Consider the following 24,291-nt stretch of genomic DNA (forward strand, 5'->3'; position numbering starts at 1 on the left):
GCTGCTTACCACTATCTCTTTGCCGCGCGAGATTAGCCGAGCGGTCTAAAGCGCTGCAGTCATGGACTGCGCGGCTGGTCACGGCGGAGGTTCGAGTCCTCCCTCGGGCATGGGTGTGTGTGTTTGTCTTTAGGATAATTTAGGTTAAGTAGTGTGTATGCTTAGGGATTGATGACCTTAGCAGTTAATCCCATAAGATTTCACACACACACACACACACACACACACACACACACCACACACCACACACACTCTGTCTGTCTGGGCTTGATTGTAATGTTTGCTTAGAGCCTTTCACAACTCTTCTGTCATGTCGTCATAAATTCTGGAAGCGTGAATGGCCAGAATCATCTTAATGAGATTTGCACTCTGCAGCGGAGTGTGTGCTGATGTGAAACTTCCTGGCAGATTAAAACTGTGTGCCGGGCCGAGACTCGAACTCGGGACCTTTGCCTTTCGCGGGCAAGTGCTCTGCCAACTGAGCTACCCAAGCACGACTCACGACCCATCCTCACAGCTTTAATTCCGCCAGTACCTCGTCTCCTACCTTCCAAACTTCACAGAAGCTCTTCTGCGAATCTTGCGGAACTAGCACTCCTGGAAGAAAGGATACTGTGGAGACATGGCCTGGGAATGTTTCCAGAATGAGGTTTTCTCTCTGCAGTGGAGTGTGTACTGATATGAAACCCCCTGGCAGATTAAAACCGTGTGCCGGACCGAGGCTCGAACTCGGGACCTTTGCCTTCTGCGGACAAGTGCTCTACCAACTGAGCTGCCCAAGCACGACTCATAACCCGTCCTCACAGCTTTAATTCCGCCAGGTTTCCTCCAGGAGTTCTAGTTCTCCAAGGTTCGCAGAAGAGCTTCTGTGAAGTTTGGAAGGTACGAGACGAGGTACTGGTAGAATTGGAACTGTGAGGACGGGTCGGGAGTTGTGCTTGGGTAGCTCAGTTGGTAGAGCACTTGCCCACAAAAGGCAAAGGTCCCAAGTTTGAGTCTCAGTGCAGCAAACAGTTTTAATCTGCCAGGAAGTTTCGTATATACTTCTTAATATCCAAATGTTCTGTAGTTTACAACACTTGGGATGCTGAGATCAATACATAAATAAATAAAATGAAACCTTTAGAGATGCTTTTTCTCTCTTAAATGTGTGATTATGTAATTACCTATCCAAGCGGAATAGATATCTATTGTGTGTACTTACACATGTGATAATACAAACACTCTTTAATCAAATGTAGATACCAGTGATAAGTGGTGAAATTATTTCTCTATGTGTAGGGGCTAGTGTAAGGTAACACTGAAACACCCCAATTTTATAAAATAATTTGTGTATTTCATAAAACATTGAAGTTAGAGGGAACTGTGGCCTTCATTTTGCTTTTGTTTCTATTATATATGGCTTTGATATAATAAACTTCTTTCTCTTAAAGGTACTTCCAGCAAGTTCTGGCTTCTCCAAAATTGCCTATTGACAGCAATGAGATTCAGCTACATCAGGATGGTTCTTGGTCTTCGCTAATTGTTAAAAATGAACAGACCAGGGTGCTTTCTCCTATTGTAAGTCTATATTTTATTAGTAAGCTTCTGAACAATTGTAGTTTTTATTTTTTGTAGATATGTAACATATTTGTTATGTGGATTTTAGCAGTGTTGGGTTTTGGTGTGATAGGTTGTTTTCCTTATCTCACCTTGCTTCCCAGGCAAAGAGAGAGGCATAAGGTAGGATTGTAATTCGTCCCCATTTTGTTTAGCTCTGGGGTTTTTAGGTCAGAATGGGTATGTTGGGTTAAGTGTGTAAGTGTTGCAAGTTTGCCAGCCTTTATTTACAAACAGTGAAGTGACACAGTGGCTGCTTTGGTGCAGTGATTGTCTAAAATTGTCTATTGTTTTATATTATTGCATTCGAGTAAGCGGAGGGAAATGCTATTCACTTAGCAGGGAAAACATTCATTGTCTGTATAGGCTAGTTTTAAATCAATAATTGCTCCAAATTAAGAACAAGCAAAATTAATATTTGTTTAATTCCCAGGTTGCCAGCACTGCACACTTCTCACCTCCCCACAGTAATCTGTAGATGGGGCAGTTGTAGACCCGTCCACTCTCAGCACTCCTCTTTGAAATGTTTGCGTGAACAAATCGTACTCATAGGGCAGCTTAAATCTTTAGGATGAAAATTGTACAGACTAGTGGTTGTGTACTGAACTTTCCATAAAGATTAGCAGCTATAAAAGAATAAAGTGTCATTTTAAAATGTGAAAATATCACATAAGTAATGATGCTGGATTCTTTTCACCTCAATCGGTGACGACCATGTCGTGAAATTTGTAGTCGAACCTCAGTTGCTGCAGGAGAGAGTTTTCATTTTACAATAGATCTAAGTTTGGAAACCATTCTTGAATTTATGAACTATCCCCATAATTGTTTATCATGCTTAGGGCGGAAAAGCTCCTCTCAGCTGAGACACTGGTGGCAGGAGTAGTCAGATAAGTTCAGAGTTCCAAATTTCACAGTATGCTATTCAGAGTCAATTTGATTTAATAAACTTCATTAAATCAACAACATTATCGTGGCACATTCCTTATGGTTATAAATAATTCCTCCTGGATTATAAATAACTACTAGCTGTGATAGCAAACAGGAAAATTAAAAAAAATTACTATAGCAGTATCTTAAAGACTGGAATCCAAATCTAGGGAAACCGTGTTTATATTGATCAAAAGTCGTAGTCGAAGTTACTGAATTCATTTTGTTACTGCCCCTTCACTGATTACAAAATTTTACTGTAGATTCTTCTAATGGTGGTTGTCAAATTGACTTGAGCATCATTCCTCAGACATTGAGTTACTGGATCATCTGTACAAGGTGTCCAAGAAAAGTAATGAGGATGATTTTTGATCAAGCAAAGTTTTTTTCAAACGGTAATATTGCCTCTTCAAAATAGTTCCATTTGGCAGCTATACTCTGGCGGATTTGTTGTTCTCAGTCTCGGTAACGGCACTGAAAGCTTCACCTTGTAGAGCCTTTAACATGTTGGTCACATTCTTTTGGATGTTCTCCAGAGTCCCAAAATTACATGCTTTTAATATTTTTTCAATTTTGGGAAAAGGAAAAAGTCACAGGGACTCTGATCAGGTGAATGGAGAGGCCGTGGAATAACAGGAAAGCCTTTTGAGGTCAAAAATTCCGTGATGGAAGTGGTTGTGTGACATGAGACGTTGTCATGATGCAGCATCCACTTGATTGCAGTGCCTGGTCTCACTTGATTCACAATTTTTCTGAGCCTTTCACAGACATCTTTGTAAAAAACTTGATTGACAGTTAGTTCATTCTGGAGGAACAAATCTTTATACCTTATACCTCTGCTGTGAAAAAGCAAATTGGAATTGTTTTGATCTTTGTTTTGCTCACTTGTGCTTTTCGTTCAAGGAGATGTCTCATTGTGCCACGTTTCACTTTGCCGCTTTCTCAGGATCGTATTAAAAAATCAGTCACCATCTGTGATCACATGACTGAACTTCATGGTGATTGACAATCATCTCAATAAAATCAATGCACACTTTTCTTGGCTTATCCTTCTGTACAGATGTGAGGTTTTTCGACACCATTTTGATGCAAACATTTGACATGTGCAAAACTTTGACCAAAGTTTGACATGCAATGAAAGTGTTCAAACATGTCACCCATCATCCTTATTGTTGAACGTCAGTGTGATCTCGCAAGAACATGCCCACATTCAACATTTTTCTCAGTTGTTAGTCCCCTCCCACAAGATTTAACACACAACTTGATGGCATAGCATTGCTCTAAATTCTGCTGTTCAAATTGCATAACACACAACTTGACTGGTGACACTCTCAAAGCTCACGTGATGGCTTTAAGGAGCTGGAACTCGGACTGAGCATCTGGAAGGGATGAAGACGCTGACAGGTCTACACAAGTAGAACTACTAAGCACTCCAGGTCACCCGCAGTGTTGTCAGCCTCGTTACTTTCCTCACACACCTTATATACTATTCATAAAAGATTTCTTACCATATTATTAGAAATCCATCACACATGGTGTTCAACGTATCTCTGAATTCCTTAACTTCTGTTTCACAATAACCAAGGTCATGGACTCTGGTGTGCAATATATCAAATAATGCTCCATGAGTAGCAGTGCAGGTTCTTCATTCCACTTCTCATCTGTACACTCTTCCCAGAGCTCCAGCAGCTACTTGCACAGCCCATTCAAAAGAAATTGGTCATTATTTGAATTGAAATGTACAGCAAGTGCAAACTTAAAAAGTTCACTGAGATAATGAGAAGTTGACAATACTAAAGCCTAAAATTGAGTTTGAATAACCACGTGAAGAATACTTACAAATGTTAATGCATCCATCACAGACAGTGAAGTATCCTAAACTGATTGTTGCGTAATTTACATAACAAACAACTGCTTGCAACGTTAGTGTTCATAGTGCTACCATATAAAATGGTGTGCAGTTTTGTGTGGTATGTTCACGTTGACATCTGCAACAGTTCATATTTTATGACAGTTCATATTTTTTAACTGACTGCTGAAAATGGAACATTATTCATTGCAGATACTTGAGGTGGCATATTTGGATGTAGTTTCTGGAAAGCAGACAGATTTGCAAAGAAACATTTTGCAACTGTGGTCTTAAGTTGAATAAATTCATCACAGTGAATAGAAATGAGAAAGTTGGTCATTAGAAGCACAGAACATGCCCTGGTTCTCAATAAAGAATTGTTCACACAGGAGGGTGCTTTATCACATGGGTAAGGACTCGTCAGTAATTAACTGTCACCTCACCTGTCAGATATGCACATTAAAGAAGGCAGGTTGGACAAAAATATGGAAACACCAAAAACACAACACATTACTATGCCTAATATGATGTAGGAAACCTGTTGGCATTCAAAACCACCTCCATTCACCTCAAAATGGATAAATACCAGATCTGTACTGTTTTCAAGGGAGTCTTAGACCATTATTCCTGCAAAATAGTGGCAAGTTCAGGAACGATTGTGGAAATGGAAAGCAATAATACGCCCTGCTTTCCAAAGTAGACCACAAAGACTCAGTAATATTTAGATCTGGTGACTGTTGGGCAGTGGAGATTTAATAGTTCATCCCTATGTGCTCACAATACCAGTTCTGGACAATGGGAATTGTGTGAACCGAGGCACTGTTGTTGTCTTGTAATATAGCATACCCATTGGGGAACAAACATTGTATCATGGAATGGACCTGATCAGCCAAAGTGGTCACATAATTTTTGATAGTAATTTGACCTTGCAGAGTAACCATAAAATATCATGATATGGCTGCCCAAATCATTACCGAACCCCCACCATGTTTCACTCTTTGGACATAAACTCAGGCAGAAGTTGAACACTGTGAAACAGGACTCGTCCAACCAAATTACTTTGTTTCATTGCTCCATCCAGGTTTGTCTTACGAGCATTTGTGTCCACAGCTCATGGTCTAGTGGCTAGTGTTGCTTCCTCTGGATCACAGGGTACCGGGTTCGATTCCTGTCTGTGTTGAGGATTTTCTCTGCCTGGGGACTGGTTGCTTGTGTTGTCCTCATCATTTCATCGTCATTTGTGACAGTGGCTAGATTGGACTGTGTAAAAATTGGGACTTTGTACGGGCACTGATGGCCCCGCAGTTGAGTGCCCTACAAACGAATCATCAACAACAACAAAAACAACAACAACAACGAGTATTTGCATCACTGAAGAGTGGTTTTCGAATTCCAGCTCACTGTGCAGTTCCCTGCTTATGGAGCTCCTTTGTGTTGTCTTCGTGCTTGTGCAACATTTAGTTCTGCAGTGACTTTTGCAGCTGTCGTTCTTTTACTTTTCCTCACAATTCTCTTCAGTGACCATCTGTCATGATCACTCGACACACATGCTTTCGTCTACATTGTGACCTAGCGGATGATGATATTGCGAATTCTTTGTGTGCACTATTAGTTTCGGCATGGTGCCTCTTGAACCACCAAACACATTAGCTCCCTTAGTCACGGGAGCATCCACCGTACAAGCTCTGACTTAATGCACTCACAACTACGCAAACATTGTTCTGACCACAACTGACACTTGCAACATATTGAAGAGATTGCACGAGGGCCATTCATGGTCAAGTACAAGAGCACAATCTGCAGTTTGGCTATTATCTCCATTTATTTTCAAACATGTTTCTCATGATGTTTGCATGTTTTTGTCAATCTACTTTACATCTGTGCTGTAAATACTGCATGCAAAGAATGAGACCAAATGATTTTAAACCTCATTTGCAGGTCTGTCCGTAGATTATCCAGTGCAATACTCAAATGCTGAACTTCTGTAGTTTTCAGATGAATTCACAGTTGTGAATAATGACTGCTATCAACTGTAGAATGGAATGATGACAATGAAAATTTGTGCCGGATCAGGACTTGAACCCAGATTTCCCACTTATCGCAAGCGGGAAAACTGGGTTCAAGTCCAGGTCTGGCACAAATTTCCATTTTCATCATTCCATTCTACAGCTGATGGTAGTCATTATTCGCAGTTGCAAATTTATCTGAAGTGTTTTTAGTGATGGCTGTAGTCCCCACAGTGCATTGTCATCAGAATAACACCAGCACTGCAGTATCGTATTATGTAGTTTTTTTTTTTTTTATAAATAAATGAGTCTACAGTCTAGGAAAGAGCAGTGCAGCCCTGGACACTTCTCCTATATTTCACACAGATTGGCAATATGTCACTGTGGTGTAGGCAGTGGAAGGATAATTCTTAAGTGTACAGTGAAAGCCAAGGAAAAGTGGCGAAACCAATGATTGTGATTTTCATAATATGGAACAATACACGTATAAAGAACTAAAAAGAATCGTTTTTAGTATGTATGCACAAGTTTTTGTCAAGATCATAATTATTTTATTTTACAATTTCCCAAATGTTTACATTTCAGTAGCATAATGTAAAAGACCAGATAGCAAAAGACACCTTAAGAAGAATTTTCCTTGTCAATCATGTACATTGCATTATTTCTTCTTCACTTGCAATCTTTTTATAACAAATCTGATGATAGTGATGCCGAAACACTTCATGCAAAAAATTCTAAAATAAAATAATGGTAATTTAGACAAAGATCTACTTGTAAGTGAATGTGACATTATGACAAGACGCTTGTCTGTATCTACGAAATTGTTTATAATTACACCATAGACAGTCATTGATCAAAGGTTACATATGTCTTGCTTTATTTTGCTTTATCATTACAGCTATATAATTATTCTGTGCCAAAAATTTATTTATTATTTACAGCAAGTACAAGGGTCAGTCAAAAAGTAATGCCTCCCATTTTTTGCAGTTTCGATTGGCAAGAATTTCAAATGCAACTACATAAGTTGAAAACCATGACATTGTTGATTAATTTTTGACTTTCCAATATAATGTCTGTCCATTTCCACAATTTTGGTCTGTATTTTAACAAAAGCATATATTCCAGTGTGGTAAAACTTACGATCCTATTCCGAAGCCATTGATGCAAAGAAATTTTCACAGCATCATCATCTTAAAATTGAAAATTGAATTCCGTGATATACTCCTTTTAGCAACTAAAAAAGGCCAAAGTTTGGTGGTGCCAGCTCAGGGCTGTATGGGGGATAAGACAAGAATTCTCATCCAGTTTTCGCAATCTCCTTAGTGGTAACCAACTTTCACAAACTTTTCTGGTATCCCAGTTGTTGAATAATCCTCACCATACTTCCATAACTGAGGGAGGTAATGCAACACAAAAATGTCTGCAGTCACGCAATAGTCGCCGTGAATGATGTCGACGACTCGCTGAATGTTGTGCGGAGGCACTGAGTCATCAGCCTGCATTTTGTCAGCCAACAGTGTTTGCCCTTCACCTTAGTTACAGCAACGAACCCGCTGCCCAACAGTGCCAATACCCACTGTTGCATCACTGTACACATTTTTCAGTCTCTTATGAATGTGAATTTGTGTTTCTCCTCATGCATTCAAGAACCATATCACAGAACACTGTCTCAATATGAACATGGATGTCGGCCCTTTTGCAAGTGACTATAGTACTGGCATCTATCGACTCAGAAAGTTATATTGCAATGGATTTGAGAAGAAGCTTTGCGGAGTAGTGCCAAATTCAAATTTTTGACTTGACGAATCTTATTTAAGAAGGAAAAAAAAGAAAAACATTATGGTAGGCATCACTTTTTGAGCGACCCTCATATATTTTTCAAATTTTGCAATTACATCCTCCTTTTTTCTTTCTTTCTTTCTTTCTTTCTTTCTTTCCTTCCTTCCTTCCTTCCTTCCTTCCTTCCTTCCTTCCTTCCTATTACATACATCTGCACATTTCATCGTAATATTGACACCAAAATTTTGCAGTTACTTGTGCTTACTGTTATGAAACATGCTATCCGACAGCTGCTACCTCACTGGTTACTTGTAGTCATGTGTTCCCATCTCATAGCAGGGTGACCAGTGCCAGCATTGCTTCACTAAACATATAAGTAAGAGCGTTGCACCTGATCTATATTACTAAATGGCTGGCTAACTTTTTCACACTGATCCCCCCCCTCCCCGCCTTCCCTCCAGCATCAGGCATGATGTTTTAATTTATTACCTCTGTACTACTAACTAACTTTCTATGCTATACAATTTGCAGATAGTATCCACATATACAACTAAATGTACCTGCAAAATTATAACATAAAAAAAAAAAAAATTGCAACGTGGCATAATACTTTGATTGTGGCTATATATGATGTAATTTCATGCTCTTTCTTTTAACACATGTCAAAAATTGTGCAACAGTAAAAGATTTTGCTTTTTGACAAACAAATATACCTTTGTTCCAAACACTTCTGTTTAAATTGTTTGAATAATTCTGATATATGGATTGCATCCACTTGATATGATCTTAGAAGTGAATATTTGAATTCTCTCAATGTTTGCTGTAGTACAAAATTACAGACCAAAACTGACAATAAAGATAAAGAAATAACTTAAACACGAGAAGCAGAAACACTAACAACTAAAACCATTACTTTGTTTTATTATGGTGTCATATCAGAAAGAATAGCCCATAACTTTTGTAAAACTAATGTATGAATCAGTTTCCACATCCATGACAAAAGTAGGGACAATCGTCACACACATGCACACAAAACATAGCCATTTACACAATCAAGAAGTTATAAAATCAAATGTGATATCACACATTGTTTGCACATTTCAGTGTTCACATTGTTTATTGTTCACAGAGCTCTACCAGAGAGTTTACTCATGTTTTACAACTGGTCAGGTGGTAAGTCACAGGGTTGGTCGCACAATTCACGCACACAGTTGCTGCTGGGGGTGTGGAAACTCTTGTTCTTACATATTTTGTGGTGGTATCCATGCACTGCTATTGAGTTCACAAGTTGTTGGAGTTCTTGATTTGTGTTGGCCCAGGATCTGTTTGTCATGGCTTCTGTTGTATAAAAGTGCACATTTATTCTAATAATAAAATAAAATTTGGTGAATTTGAAAGTTTCTATGTGTGGCAACAAGTAGATGTTTCTCCAACAGATTCAGTGATCACACACAGATATGCAAGATCTGTAAATCCTCATTTAATGTACATGTAGAATACTACAACCGTTAACACCAACATCATACAGCAATCATTAAATGTCTTACATATGATACAGAAAGGCAGATTAATGGATGCTGTAGAAGAAATTTATATTTATAGTGCCTTCAAAGAACAACCACAATATATATTTGGTGAACAAATGGACCTCACAAACATTTTCTCGATGGTTTTAGACATATACCCTAACATATTACACCGTAAGTGCGCACTTTCAGGTATCGCCCTGTCATGATATACATAATCTACTCAAAATTACAGTACATAAAATGGAATGTCATGATCAGTACATGATTAGTGTCATAGACTGGTTGCTGTTTAAAATGCATGCATATTGTGTTGTAACTCTGCCCAGTGTCAACCTTGTGTCAAAAATATTGAAATGTATGATTTGTTTTCTAGATGCTTCGGTTGCAGGGAGAAATAAAATACATCTTGCAATGGCAGCCAGGCCTGGTAGAAGTCTTTCTTGTCTGCTCTACTATTTCGAGATATTATCTCAGGGGTGCATTAAAATATAGGGATATACTTCATCTGCTGTGGAGGAATTGTTATGCTTCCATTCCTTGAGTGAAACAATCTCTCTTCCTGGGTGGTACTGATACTGCACTTGTAGCCTCTATGTTAATAAACAAAAGAGAGAGAAATAATACCAAACTTAGGTGGAAATCATTATGGTGTACCTGGAAAAAAATGTGGTTTCCACTGATAATATATTATACGTATTATAATAAATCTGTACACCAAAAGACACTATACAGCAACTATAGAAAAATGATTACATTAATAATTGCATGTCTTACCTGCATAACTTGCACACATCTGTCGCACAGTGCTTGGAATTTTCTGCTTTTCATTGATGTCAAGCATGTTAGTGTCTTGGAAAGACGGCCAAAGAAATGTAGAAATTTTATTTTTGGAAGTAATTACAACCTTCTCACGTAGAAAACTCAGGAGCTCTACTTTTAATCCCTCGTACCTCCTGTTAAGATATGCATATGTGTTATGCTACTTAATCACAAATCTATTCCATTCCCAATCATAATGAAGTCATCTTTGTACCTCCAGTCACTCCAGTCATTGCCAATGACACTGCAGATTTGCAGTTTATGAAACCAAAGGATAACTAACTGGAGTGTAGGTTCTTTTCACCTTCTGTTTCGTTAGTGGCCTCTTTAAATGGTTTCCAGAAATTGCAATTCTTCCTGCATCTCATTATCTTATTCCTGTAATCTGTAAGCAGAATTCTTTTCCATCAGCAAAGCAGCAGTTTCGTTACATTGAGCGTGTGGAGAGTCTAGTGTAGTGAACAAGTATTTCTAACCAATGCTGACCCCTTGTTTCAAAGAGGAGCAGAGGCCTCATTTCATGTACCGTACCATGCATTTTGCTGTATTTATTGTTGCTGCGATGTTTGGAGCATCGAAAGTGTGGCCAGCTGCTGTGTTCATACGATGAACAGCACAGTGAAGCCTATCGTGATTTTCCAAAGTTTCTATTATATTATCTTAACATTCTGGAATAATTTTGTAAATAAAACTTCATTCACAAGAGACAAATATGTGTTTATGTTATGTGCTGTAAGCATCAAATAGTGCAAATGTTTGTGTGAATCAATCCATCTATGAACTGTTGCAGCAGATGTTTTATTAATAACTTCTGTATTAACAGAAAGCATTACACTTTTCAAATTGCTTCAGCCTCTTCTTTGGCATGTGTACTTATTGTAGAGAGATGTGGATCTGCATAGCTAACTTCTCCACATAGATGTATCAATTCTTGAACAAGTTCTTTGAAACCTTCCCCAGAACAGCATTAAAGGGTCTCCTATCCGCAGGATGCATTGTAACACAATTTATTGTAATACAAATTTTTATCACTGCTAGTATCCGAGAAAGAACTGTGTCAGTGGGGGCTTTCTTAAAATTGTGTTTCCTGAATAGAGTGGTCCCAACTGGTAACACAATAATGTAGAGCAGTTTATGCATGGTGTGTACCTAGTAGCTCTGTTGTTTTTATCTTTGAAGACCCTTCTTCAACATGTACTCATTGGTTTCAGTCTTATTTTTTACTGCACTTATTTCCGAACTCTGCATGGTCGATCTCTCTCTCTCTCTCTCTCTCTCTCTCTCTCTCTCTCTCTCTCTACTAGAAGATTTGTGAAGTTTTGTGTGCCTTAACACTGTGCCATGAAAAAGTAGTTAAAAGAGGGGAAGAGTGGAGACACTTCAGAGATTGACACTGTAGGGATAAATTTCAGAATTTTCCTTTTGTAATAGATAAAGAAAGAGTTAAATGTTAACCTATTGAAGGAAGAGAGCCATTTTCCGAAGCTTATACCTGTCAAATGTTATGCGATATCCAACTGTGGAAAATCAGTGGTGGGATAATCGACAGGAAAAAAGAATTATTTCAGTGAGTCCAGTAGTTTTTAAGATATGACCTGATAAGTTAACTTATTGAAGAAGAAGATAAATGCTTTAAAGTGATTTTCTGTTACTACAGCAGCAGACAGCTGCCTGCAACATTGCTTACAGCTACAACTTCATGACTTTGGCCCTTAAATGTCGGATGCCAATCAATTGAAATGTATTTATAGGATACGGTCATGTCTTCTGTACTAGGCCAAGATAGCTGGTGTGGGCAGCCTATGCAGTTAGGATATGCTCATCCTGTCTCACATTTTGCATAGTCGGTCATGTAGGGCTCTGTTGCTATTCAGCACACAAAGTGGAAAAGATAATGTCTTTCTGGCTTTCCTGGCAATAATTTGTTACTTTCTTAAAGTCACCAGCATCAGTGAACAGCCTGCTAATGTTATGTCACTAATGAATTTTATGTTTATGTTAAGAACATTACTGTACTGGTTACTTTTCCTTGGGGAACACTTACTGTTTGTGTCGAGTATTTCCCATCCATTATTCATCAAGTAAAAGGTGTTGGAGCAGTATGCATTTATTCAGAAGATACATTGTTTGCTCTTTATCAGCTGATAAACTACTTTCACAAACTTTGAAAGACAGAATGCCTTCATCGAGTTGGTGCAATAAATTGTGAAAAAGTGATCTGGTTCTTCTAGGATCTTATTTTCAAAGTATGTTATGATTCAGCATTGAAATGCTCTGGGATTTTGCAAGTTACCAAAGCAAAATTCAGTGGGGTTTTGCAGTATGATGATAAAGCAAAAAATCAGGGATCATGATCACCACCACCTTGAACAGTTTCTAGCTCCAGGCTGGGCCCATTTGGAACATAAGCCTCACCATAGTCCTGGTTTCTCCCAGTGTTTCTGTGTTCTCTGGCCCAGTCCTCACCTCTCCCTTTTTTTTTTTTTTTTTTTTTTTTTTTTTTTTTTTTTTTTTTTTTTTTTTTTTTTTTTTTCAAATGCTCTCATCCACACCCTTCAGCCATCTATCCCTTGGTCTTCCTCTTGCTAGTTTCTTTCGCATCTCCATTTCGTATATGTTCTTGGGAAGCCTCTTGTTTTCATTCTCTTTAAGTGCAAATACCATCTTAGCCTTGATGTTTCTATCCTGCTCTGCAACAATTCCTCTTTAACTATTTCTCTTGCACTTTAATTTCTCATCCTTTCTAATGTTGTTACTCCTTCCTACTTCTGTGGAACATCATTTCACATGCTGTAGTCTGCTTACATCTCTTTTCTTCATTATTCATGTTTCAGATGCATGGGATGTGGTAATTTCTATATATTAGTAATTTGCTTCTTTCTGGGACATCTTTGTTCCAAAACAGGCTCCATAATTTTGCAGGAAACTTCTCCCTGTCTGCAATGTTCAGTGGTCTCTTTCTCGTTTCTTCCATTTTCCCCTATCACACTTCCCAAGTACTTGACACTTCGCACTTTCTTCAATTGTTAACCTACAATTCTTATTTCATTAGTTGGTCTATATTTTTTTCTAGTTTAAACCAGGATCTCACATTTGTTTACATTACATTTCATTCCATACTGTCACACAGTTTCTTCCTGAATCTCTTCCTCCCTGTTTTCTCAGACCATTCAAGAGCAGTGTTGCTTACATCTGTCTTCTCCAGTTTTTTCTGCCACTTTAGTGATTATCTCATCCAAGACCACAATGAAGAGGAGATGTGACAATGCACTACCATGATTCACACCATTTGTTTGCTGAACCATTCCTTCCCTTCATTTCCCACTTTCACATAACTCAGGCTTCCTTAGTACTTCTTATCCATTCTGCTTGTTGTCTCTTTTTCCACTCTCTTCTTTTCTAGTGCTTCCCAGACCTTTCTTCTATAGACACTGTCAAATGACTTTTCTATATCAAGAAGGGCCAGCATAAGGTTTTCCCTAAATTCGTAGTGGAGCTCCTGGAGCTGCTTACTGCAAATATAAGGTTAACAGTTGACTGCCCTGATCTGAAGCCATGCTGTTCCTCTCACAATTTGTTCTTGATCCTTCCTTGGATTCTGCTCTCCAGGATCTTATCATGTATCTTGGCACAGTGTGGTATCATTGTGACACGACTGCAGTTACTGTAATCCTTCTTACTCCCTTTTTTTTAATGATGATAGAAAAAGAAAGATTTTTATGTTCATTCATTCAGGAAAAAGTTGCAGAATTTTCATGTAGAAAGTAGGTACTCCTGCACACTCCAAACGAATTGATTAGTGAAGAACATAACTTTGTGGTGATCTATGAAAATATTCTATTTTAATGAACTGAATTTTCCACATGTATATGTTTGAAATGAGTATTTCTGGCTTTCATTTTATTATTTTCCCTGTGTTTCAGCCTGATGTGACATCAAGGAGTGAAAGTGAGGATTTAGGTAAGAACATTCACAAGCCACGAATTTGTGAAAAGAATCATTTATTTGGTGTAGGAGCAAATTCATAATGAGAATTGTGCAACATCACTTCACATTGTCTTGCTTTCGTATTCTGATCAAGTAGTTGTAGTAGTTTAGTACTACTTAGTTAATCCTCACATAAAATCTCTCTCTACCTGCATTTTCACTTATTTCTCTAATTTACTATAATATTGAAGTACAATAATAAATTATGCCAGTCCTTCAGCCTGTTAAGTGTTCTTAATTTCTCCTACTAGTTTTTGTGCTCAAAACTTGAGCTACGCAGTCCTGTTTCTGAGCTAGCACCACAGTTACATAGATGTGTGTGGCATCTACTCACATAGATCATGTTTAACAATCTTAAATGCAACTAGCTGGTACAGAAGCATTTGTTACTTGTGTCTTCACAATCCAGAAAACAGGATATTTCAAAATTAATATACTGATTTTAAGTCTTTGAAGCATTTATTACATTCAGTCTACAGTTTGAAATAATCATGAAATAGAAGAGAAGCTCAAACAGTTTTTCTTGCAAGAGTTCAGTTGAGGACCATTCATCACACATCTAGTCGATACGATAGTTCTTCACTAACCTTGATTAGTGTGTCTGGAGTAATTGTTACAATGATGCTGTTTCTAAAGTTGGATAGATCAGCTGGTAGTGGAAGCACATACAGGTAAAAATTGCATGGCATCAAATCGTGTATGGACGTATAGGTCATGCAAAAAAAGCTCTTTTCGTTCAGCCTCTTGTGGTCAGTCCAGTGGTCAGATACAACACTGTTGAACCAATTGTACTGCCAAGTGAAGTTTTTTGATTCTGCTTTTCATCTGCAAAGTAATGCCCATTAACTTTCCACCAGGATGTGGCAAAAAAAGAAATAAATTTAGGGGAGTCTTTTTGGGGATTTGTGTGTGTTCACTTTGCCTCTTAAGTGAAATGTCGATTGATCACTGAAGATGACAGGATCCAGAAAATCTTCAGTCATGCAGCAACATTTCGTATGCAGAGTTGGTAGTCTGCAGGCTTTAGAGTTTGTAACAACTGAAAATGATTAAGATGCAGTTGTAAGCATCTTGTTAAATCTCCACACAAACATCACTCTAACTACAAATTCACAATTCGCTTTTGGAACTGATTTCTTGGGACTACGCATGAGAGACAGTCACTCTTGTTAATCCCATACTCTTCCCTTTGTGCAGAAGTATACAAACAAAACTGTTTGAGTTGCTGTTTTATTTTATGTATTGTTTATAATGGTATGTTGAATGTAATAACTGCAACAAATCCCTAAAACCCGCACGGTTCGTTTTGAAACAGCCTTTACTATCAACTACTGTAGTGCATCCTCCAGACTTGTCTTTTTATTTTGATGTTGAATTGTGCTATTCAGTCCTCACTTATTTGTCTTACAGGTACATATAGGTATTGGGGAGAGGGGATATTGGGAAATAAGTCATAGGAGAAGCAGGATTTGGCAGTCCTTGATTTCTGTTTTAAGCTTTACTTGCACACACTTGTGCATGCACGTGTGGGAGAGTGAGTAGGTTAAATGATGAAAGCAGCAAGGGTATGCTGACTTTTAATTGTTTTTGTTGCAGAATTATCCTGTTATGTTATAAATGGTATCACAACAATGAGGCCATTTATACACAACATTGAAAAATTATACCAATTTACTATATACTTAAGTATAGGATGTCCTAGTGACCATGAAATGCATAGTGAGTTAACTGACAGCATTGGATGCAGTCTGAGGGAGCTGTTAGCATCAGTCTGCAAGTAGCTCATGGTCAAAGTACCCAGTCATCATTCATTGAACCACAGTTCTGGTCCACTGCCTAGCCAGTATGTTTCATGTCCCTGCTGTAGCAAATGGCAACAGCCTTTCTGTGGTAGTTTCTCTTTTCTTGATAAGTACAGCACTGCTGCGTATTATTTGCGGTCTGTAAGAGAACTGTCATAGTATGAGTTAACTATAACTGTATTACAGAACTCACAAAATTTTATACAAAATTCATCCAAGTTATTTTAAGGACATTCTTTATTATACTATATTATTACTGTTATTTTGAGGAGTAAGTTATTTTAGATCAGCCAGACTTCTAGCAAAATTTTAGCTTTCACAAAGCTCCTATTTCAGATGTAGGAGAGAGTAACTATTCGAATTATTGTGCAATTCTTTGGTATGAATGAAACTAGTAATTATATACCTTTTTTCCAAAGTACGCACTCAGATGTAAGCACCAAGGTCAACAGCACTCCTTTTCCCTCTTTGTTCAGGAAAACAAAACTACATTTTCGTCAGTTAGTCTCATGCAACGTAAATTCAGCACTTATTTCTGAACAGTGCAGTGTCATGTCCAGTTTTGAAAATTTTAGCCTATTCTTGATGTAAATCCTAGCACCAATCACAGTAAGCTGATTTGAATGTTTGTCATTACTGATGACAGTGACTGCAATGAAATATATAAACTGTAACATGGCTGTAACAAGCAAGTGGGTGGTTAGTCATATTTTACTGCACAACCGATAGTGTTAAAACTGGTTCCAAAAACAAAGGATAAGGTTAAAAATAAAGAAAAACAGTTGGTGCACACGCATGTATGGGTAACATTTATTTATCACATTAGTCTTCTTGTAATGTCATCTCACACAGGTGACCTGTCTGTGATCTTGCAGATATTGGCACATCACATCACATTGTGCCAAAGTGGTTAAATTAAAACACTGTTTGTATGGTGGTATTTGTATGAAAGCTGAAAGAAAATTAGTTCATTGAACACAGTACTGACCAATCTCCAGGAGTTTTGGGCATTTGTTGAGCAGTGATGAATCAACTTAGCATCCAAAGCCATTATCAGGACCATTGGTGGTACCTTCTGCTATAAAGTTGTGTGTCCAATTGATCTGGTAATAAAATATTTAGTAGTGCATTATTTGTACTGAATATTAGTAGGAGTCACTGTTTATAAATTAAACAGAATTATTTTAAAGTATGCTTAATGATTGTTTACTTTATTAAGACAATCAAGTGACAGATTTATTTATTTAATCTAGTGGTGGTATCAGACAAGGATCCAGATGAGCCAACTAAAAGTGAGAAAGCAGACAAGCCAGAAAAAGCAGAAGTTATAGACTTGACACTAAGTGATTCTGATGATGATACAAGTAGTGCAACAAAAGACAAAAGCTCTAAAGATTCATCTCAACAGTTAATGAAGACATCAGGTATGTAATGGGCAATTTTAGTTCTTCCAAAATAACTGTCATCATTAGGCTTTGAATATAATGTACAGAACAACTTAACTGAAGGCATTGGAAGAAGGGAATGCAAAATATTATTGCTGTTGCGGTCTTGGATGTTGCCACATTTTCTCCCAAGATGTAATGTGGTAATGAACTAGTTGAAAGTATTTCTTAAGTTAATTTTAGTTTGGGTATCTCAAACCAAATGGAGAATCATTATCTCTTGTCAGTTAGGGGGATGACTTTATATTTTTATTCAGTTGTAAAAATTACTTTTTTTCTAAAGCATTTGCTAAAAACATAACATAAAGCTGAAGAACATACACTATGTGTATACTTTTTATTTAAATTACAGTACATATCGACCTGTTTTGTCTCGGCATTTGAAATATTAAATCTAGAAAAAATAAATAAAATGCTTAATATTATAACATACTGAAGAGTATTTTCTGGCTGACATCAGTAGTTCATATTAATAAATTAATAAGGTACAAATGTCAAATTTATACAAGAATTTCAGCATGCCTCTTGTAGAAGGCACCTACTTAGCATTTATACAATGAAGTTTTTTTTTATTTCTTAGTTAATAATGTACACATCATTAAATTTACAGAAGGTATTCAGCATGCATCTAGTGCAAGAAACTGCTTAGCATTTACAGAATGATGATTTAACTTAAGCATGTTGCAGTTGTGATGCTCTGTACAGTAAGGCATTAATATTTCAGTCTGTTATAAACCCTGGACCATATTTTTCGCACAGAAATACTGAGAGTAAAATGAACATGGTCTTTCAGCTTATACCTTTTATAATTACAAAGAGCCCTTAAAGACCGTTCCTTTTCAGTTTACTTCATACATAGAGAATATGATGCTCACTGCCTGGACATCATTTTCCTCAAGCAATATGAAGCAATTCTCAAGAGATTTACTCGTATTTTTCGTACTGTTAAAACAATTCTAATGTTTTGTTACTACCATCTCGGTGTTTGAAGTGAGATTATAGCTATTGAACATACTGTTCCAGTCAGATGAATTGCAAAACCTCTCCGTGAGCATGCACCTACAGTGAAAGTCGGTGACCCCCAACTGAATTTCAAGAACTGGGCTTCAATATCCACTGCAGAAGGAGTAACAAAATTATTCTGCTATGATGTTTTGTTCTCCTTTTATATACACGACCTCAAAACTAAATTCTTGTAGGAAGAGGCACCACCTTGCTATTTCTTTTGTGTGATAGTTTGCATGTTAAGTAAAATGACAGGACTCGGTGGTCGCAAAATACTTCTGTTTGTTTCCTCCATAGGTAATATTGGACTTTTCTGAATGCTCAAACCACTGTCATTGCTTTAAATTTTGTCACTGAATATGATAACTAACATTCTGTAAGGGTTTGACTAATTACACATTCTGTTGGTTTTCCTTCAACTTCTCTGATCTGAAACAGATGTGCCCCCACTCCTTGTGATGAAGCACCTGTGCTGAAGCATAGGTCTTTACTCATGTCCAGATGGCACAGTAAATTAGCATTTATTAAGGCTTTCATAATAGCATTAAAGTCGTCCTGCCTTCAGCTGGTATCACATGACTTTTCCTGTATCTGGTAGTATTCCTTCTGGAGAGATGACATGCTCTTCCCACCTGGCAGTCGTGATCACTAAGCCATGTACATAAAGCATTGCTCTACTTAGCAGCCCTGGGCCCAACACTGCCCAGCACTATTATGAATGCACTAGCACTGACGTTTAGCCCAAAGGGCAAAACGCAAAATGTACAACTTCTACCAAAACAAATAAATACAGTATATTTTCTGCTGTCGGGGTGTATTGTTGTCTCCCAGTATGATACTCTGACAGACCTATAGTTGTTCAACACCTAATCCTGTGAAATTTTAACAGTTGTTCATGTAAATTCTCAGGCTTTGCCCTCATCGACACAATGATTTTGTTTATTTCCCTTGCTTCCAATAACAAACAGTTGTGGTGGCCCGCTGTAATGTTAAGCTCTCTCTATACAGCTTAAGCATTTTCGTGGACTTACTTGTTGAAGAATGCTGGTTCTGCTTTCTTGCAGTCTTCTGCTAGCTCCGGGCACTTCTCCGCAGATTTCACTGCTACGAAGGGGAAATTTTCACTCTCCCGCTCTCTCTCTTCTTATTTAAAAAATACACTACTCTTGGAATATCATTCAATGCACCAGAACATATTTATTTCTACTTTGTACAAAAACAACTACTAAACTTTATGACGTAAGCCCACACATTACTGGGCACCCAGAATCAGTTAATTACACATTTTTGAACACAATTAATACATAAGCTTTTATCGTGGCTGACTATCCACGTCCAGTCCACGTACTCTCAACAGCAATTCAACGTCTAATAAACAGTCACTATTTCGAATCTCTCCATTTGTTTTTTAACAATACAGTGCTACATTACTCTTTGCAGCCGGCCACGGAGCTTCCGGGCCGTATTTGCTTACTCTTGCAGGTCGCACTGAACACTTGCCAGTGCCGACGAATTATCTCCCTTCCACCTGCACAAACAATAAATGGGTGCAGTATCCCATGCTCATCCTTATGCCCTGCTTTAAAATAACGTGTGCTCGAAACGGCTGGAACACAAGTGTCTCCAGACTTTCGTAAAATTCTGGGGGCACTACACTCCCATTAGGTTTTGTAAAGGCTGAAAGAAGACAACAATATAGTGATTGTGAGGTCTCTGTGATCTTCTAATTCACAGTCCTTTCAATTTATTTTCTTACTGCTTCCTTTTTTGACCACGGTATCACGTATGATGAATGACAAAATGTTGTGTGTGAATAAACATCCATTTTATAAACATAATCTTTGATAATCCTAGGTCACTTCACAAACACTTGTTTATATTGCAAAATTAATGCACATAACTCGTCTTTGTGTCTGAGGTAAATACGGAGATTCTTTTACCTTATTTTGCACCACATGAATGTCTGTGTGTTCATCTAATTACTGATCATTACATTGAGCATTTATAAAAATACTTCAGGATAAAAGAATTGAAAGTCTATGTTGCTTTGTATTTGTTATGACTTGGTTTTGTTCTAACTAGTTTCATCAGAATCATGTGTTTGTCCAACTGGAAATAACACTAGTTGTTACTTCAAACTGTCGAAAGAAATCCATTCTGAGAATACAGTTAACTATTAATTTCTCCACCACAAGAAATGTACATTTTATGGTAACCTCATTAAGGGGGACGGGTATGCGCATTTGTAGTTTCATTCCTCTACCTGTCTCCCATGGCAATCAGAATTTTACAATTTTGAATGGTAAGGTTGGTATATGCATATTGTTTTTGATCTTGTTTTAAAAAACTCATTTATATTACATTGGTCGAAGCTCTGGTGTCCAGTACAATAGGTACTAAAATATTTTGTAGCTTGGTATTTCTTATTGCCTGTACTATTTCATCAGTGTTTTTATTATTAAGTACCTTTGTTGCATATAACTCATCTTTTACATCTTGGTCTTTATCATAATATAAAAAATGCATGTTTTGTGAATGAATTCCCCCACTTTCCTATTCGTTTGTTGTCAGTTTCTCCACCTTGTGTGGGACCAACAGTTACTGGTCTGTACTAATTACCGTTCACATTATTTGGTCTCCTACAGGGACGTTGACTTATAAAAAGTATTGGGGGGAGGCATACTGGCGGTCCCAGGAAATTTTCTAAATTTTACATGAAAAATAGTGAATTTTAAAGTTTTTTAAGCATTTTAGAGTCACATGATCAACATTAGAACCCCCAAAAACTTCACTCTTGATAACTCGACACTCCAGGAAACTTGACACATTTTTTGACTTTGAAAAAAGAAACAAAACATCAACACTCACGGTATTTTCGTAAATAGCTAATTTAATTTACAGTAATAATAATGCTTATAGACTATTACATGGCAGTGAATATATAGCACTGAAAAGACTAAATTTATATTTAAATAAATCCTTAAACTATCATTAATAGAATAAAACAGGAAATATTGCTGTTCTACAGTAATAGCACTTTGATTAATAAGTGAAATACCTAATTTAATCATACTTTGAATGAGGCTCAGGGTTCATTAAATGAAAAAAAAATATCTGAAAGTTAATGCTTTAATAGTTAATAAAGTTTATAGAGTATGCCTAATACTTTCAGTCAAAAAGTACGTACAAAATGGGTTTTAATTGGGTCTTACCCCTAAAAATATTTAAGTATTTTAAAGTACCTAATACAGTACTATAGTATATAGTAATACAGTACTAAACTAGTACTAATATTTCAAAACTGAAAATTTAACATTATTTATGTATTTAATTCTCTATTTTATAAAGATTTTTTTTAATATTGTTCTAAATGCCATTATTAGGGCTAGAGTGTCTTGAGAAAGGTGCAAATGTTGACTGACTGGATTATTGAATATTAAGTTGTTGATGACTGGTCGGATATCCAGTTCATCTAAAACGTCTCGTTGGGCATGAAGAACAGCCAAGTTGTTCAATCGCTTCTGTCACATTGTTGATCAGAGATATGACTTCAGACATCTAAGAACGTTAAAAGACCATTCTGCTGTTGCTGTCGTGATTGGAACTACTTGGAGAAGATTAATGCTCTTCACTACTTCGCATAACATTTCTCCAACTGCAGGCTCTTGTGTAATGTACTTTCTTACATCATGCATGTTTTTTAAGACCAGTTGTTTATTATTCGTGATATTGGCTAACATATTCAAGTGTAAGCGCAGTCTCTCAATGCCTAGGTCATTTTTGAAAAACTCAGTTGATTTGTCCAAATTTGTTTCACCTCTGTTTACTAAAAGCAAATACTCTTGTTCTATTGCAATGACCTGTGAGTCCAGTTGAAGCAAACCGCTCAGTAATGCAAGATTGCACCGTGTCACAAACTTCAGTGTAAATAGTTTTGTAGTATTCCTTTGGGATTTTGAAAGTGTGCGGTGAACTGACTTTGTTGTTTTCAATCGTCTTTGGTATACTTCGATTCCGAGGAAGAAAAGGATCAACGTTTGAAGGCATTTTCTTTTAAATGCAATTCCCAAAAGTGTTCAGAACTGTCACACCTTCCATTCAATATACAAATCAAGGCCTCATATATTTTTTCCAGATCTGCAACACTGAGATGAGGGCATTGAATGTTTTCATTGACATCCTCTACTGGGTTCATTGCATGCCAATAATGACATAAAAAGAAATAAGTCTTGAATTGTAACATTGACTCAAGATAGCCTGTACATTTGTAACGTGTCTCTGTTTTGTCGCCTGCAGAAAATGTTTCAAAAAACTGTAGAAGTTCTTCAAAGATTTTCACTATTCTCAAGATACTAGAAGGTCGCATAGTCCATCGAGTAGGGCAAAGGGGTCATAGACCAGCTTGGTCATTGGCACTCTCACAGCATATGCTCCTGAAAAGTCCCATCCTTTTGTTGGAGTCCCTTATGGCGTTTATTAAGTCCTTCGCTAAAGCCATAATATCCCTCATAGATGTAAGATGGCGGGGACTGTCTACAACTGCCAAGTCTAAACTGTGAGGAGTGCAGTGCACACAACGTGCTTTTGGTTGTTTATCCAAAACTAAGTTCTTTAGTCCTTTGAACTTACCTCTCATATTCAAGGCACCATCGTACCACTGTCCTCTTGAGTTATCCATTCGCAAATCAAGACGAGCAAAAATGTCTTTTAAAGTACTAAATAGAGTTTGTGATTCAGTGTTGGGGGTCTCGTATAAGCCAATAAAGTCTTAATTGACGATTAAGGTATCATCATCAGTATGATGTCCATTAAGATTATCCGGGCTGTTATGCCGTGGTCGGTTGATGAATTCTGTGGTGATTCCCAACGTTTCGTCTCCGACTGCGTGAGACATCTTCAAGGGTGTCCGTAGCTCGATGGAAGGTCCAACACACTCACTGGCTCGCTACTGACTGCCGCTAAATTCCGTGTTCGTGCACCCCCGCGCCGCGGCGTGACGTCACGCGTTTTGAAAAAGTCAGTGCAATTGGCCGCTGTCCGTCGCCGTCGATCGGCATTGCCATCACCCAGTAGTGGACGGATGGTGCACATCTTCTTTAACACTGGCATCCATATACCGTTTCATTTGACGCCCTCCTCCTTTCGGTTGAAATTATTTGGGTGTTTAGCGATTTCGATTGCCTCCCTGTAGAGCCTTTCATAATATCCCCTCGTGGCCGCTAGTACTTGCGTCTCCTCGAAACGAATATTGTGGTTCCCTGGCTGGAAAGCATGCTCCGCAACAGCTGATCGTTCCGTTTCTCCTCTTCTACAATTTCCCTTGTGCTCTTCAAAACGTTTAGAAACAGTTCTTTTAGTGGTACCCACATAAACATCACCACAGCTGCATGGGATCCTATAGACTCCAGATTTTTCCAATGGTTTGCGAGCGTCTTTGGCAGGCTTAAGGTATACCTGTATCTTCCTGGTGGCTTGTAAATTATGGTAATATTCCGCTTCGTCAAGATCCTCCCTATTCTTTCCGTTACATTTTTAACAAACGGC

At 37.6% G+C, this 24,291-nt stretch overlaps 1 protein-coding gene across 7 annotated transcripts in view; it reads left to right on the forward strand.

Moving 5' to 3' along the window:
• Window positions 1-24,291, forward strand: part of LOC126190754 (E3 SUMO-protein ligase PIAS3) — a 261,787-nt gene that overhangs the window by 170,365 nt on the left and 67,131 nt on the right. For all 7 annotated transcript variants that reach the window (XM_049931264.1, XM_049931262.1, XM_049931269.1 and 4 more), the window contains 3 exons: window positions 1,434-1,560; window positions 14,432-14,468; window positions 17,551-17,721. In XM_049931264.1, the coding sequence (XP_049787221.1) occupies window positions 1,434-1,560; window positions 14,432-14,468; window positions 17,551-17,721 (335 nt within the window). The remainder of the gene's footprint in view (window positions 1-1,433; window positions 1,561-14,431; window positions 14,469-17,550; window positions 17,722-24,291) is intronic.

Source organism: Schistocerca cancellata, chromosome 6 (assembly GCF_023864275.1).
Source record: "Schistocerca cancellata isolate TAMUIC-IGC-003103 chromosome 6, iqSchCanc2.1, whole genome shotgun sequence".
Classification (NCBI taxonomy): Eukaryota; Metazoa; Arthropoda; class Insecta; order Orthoptera; family Acrididae; genus Schistocerca; species Schistocerca cancellata.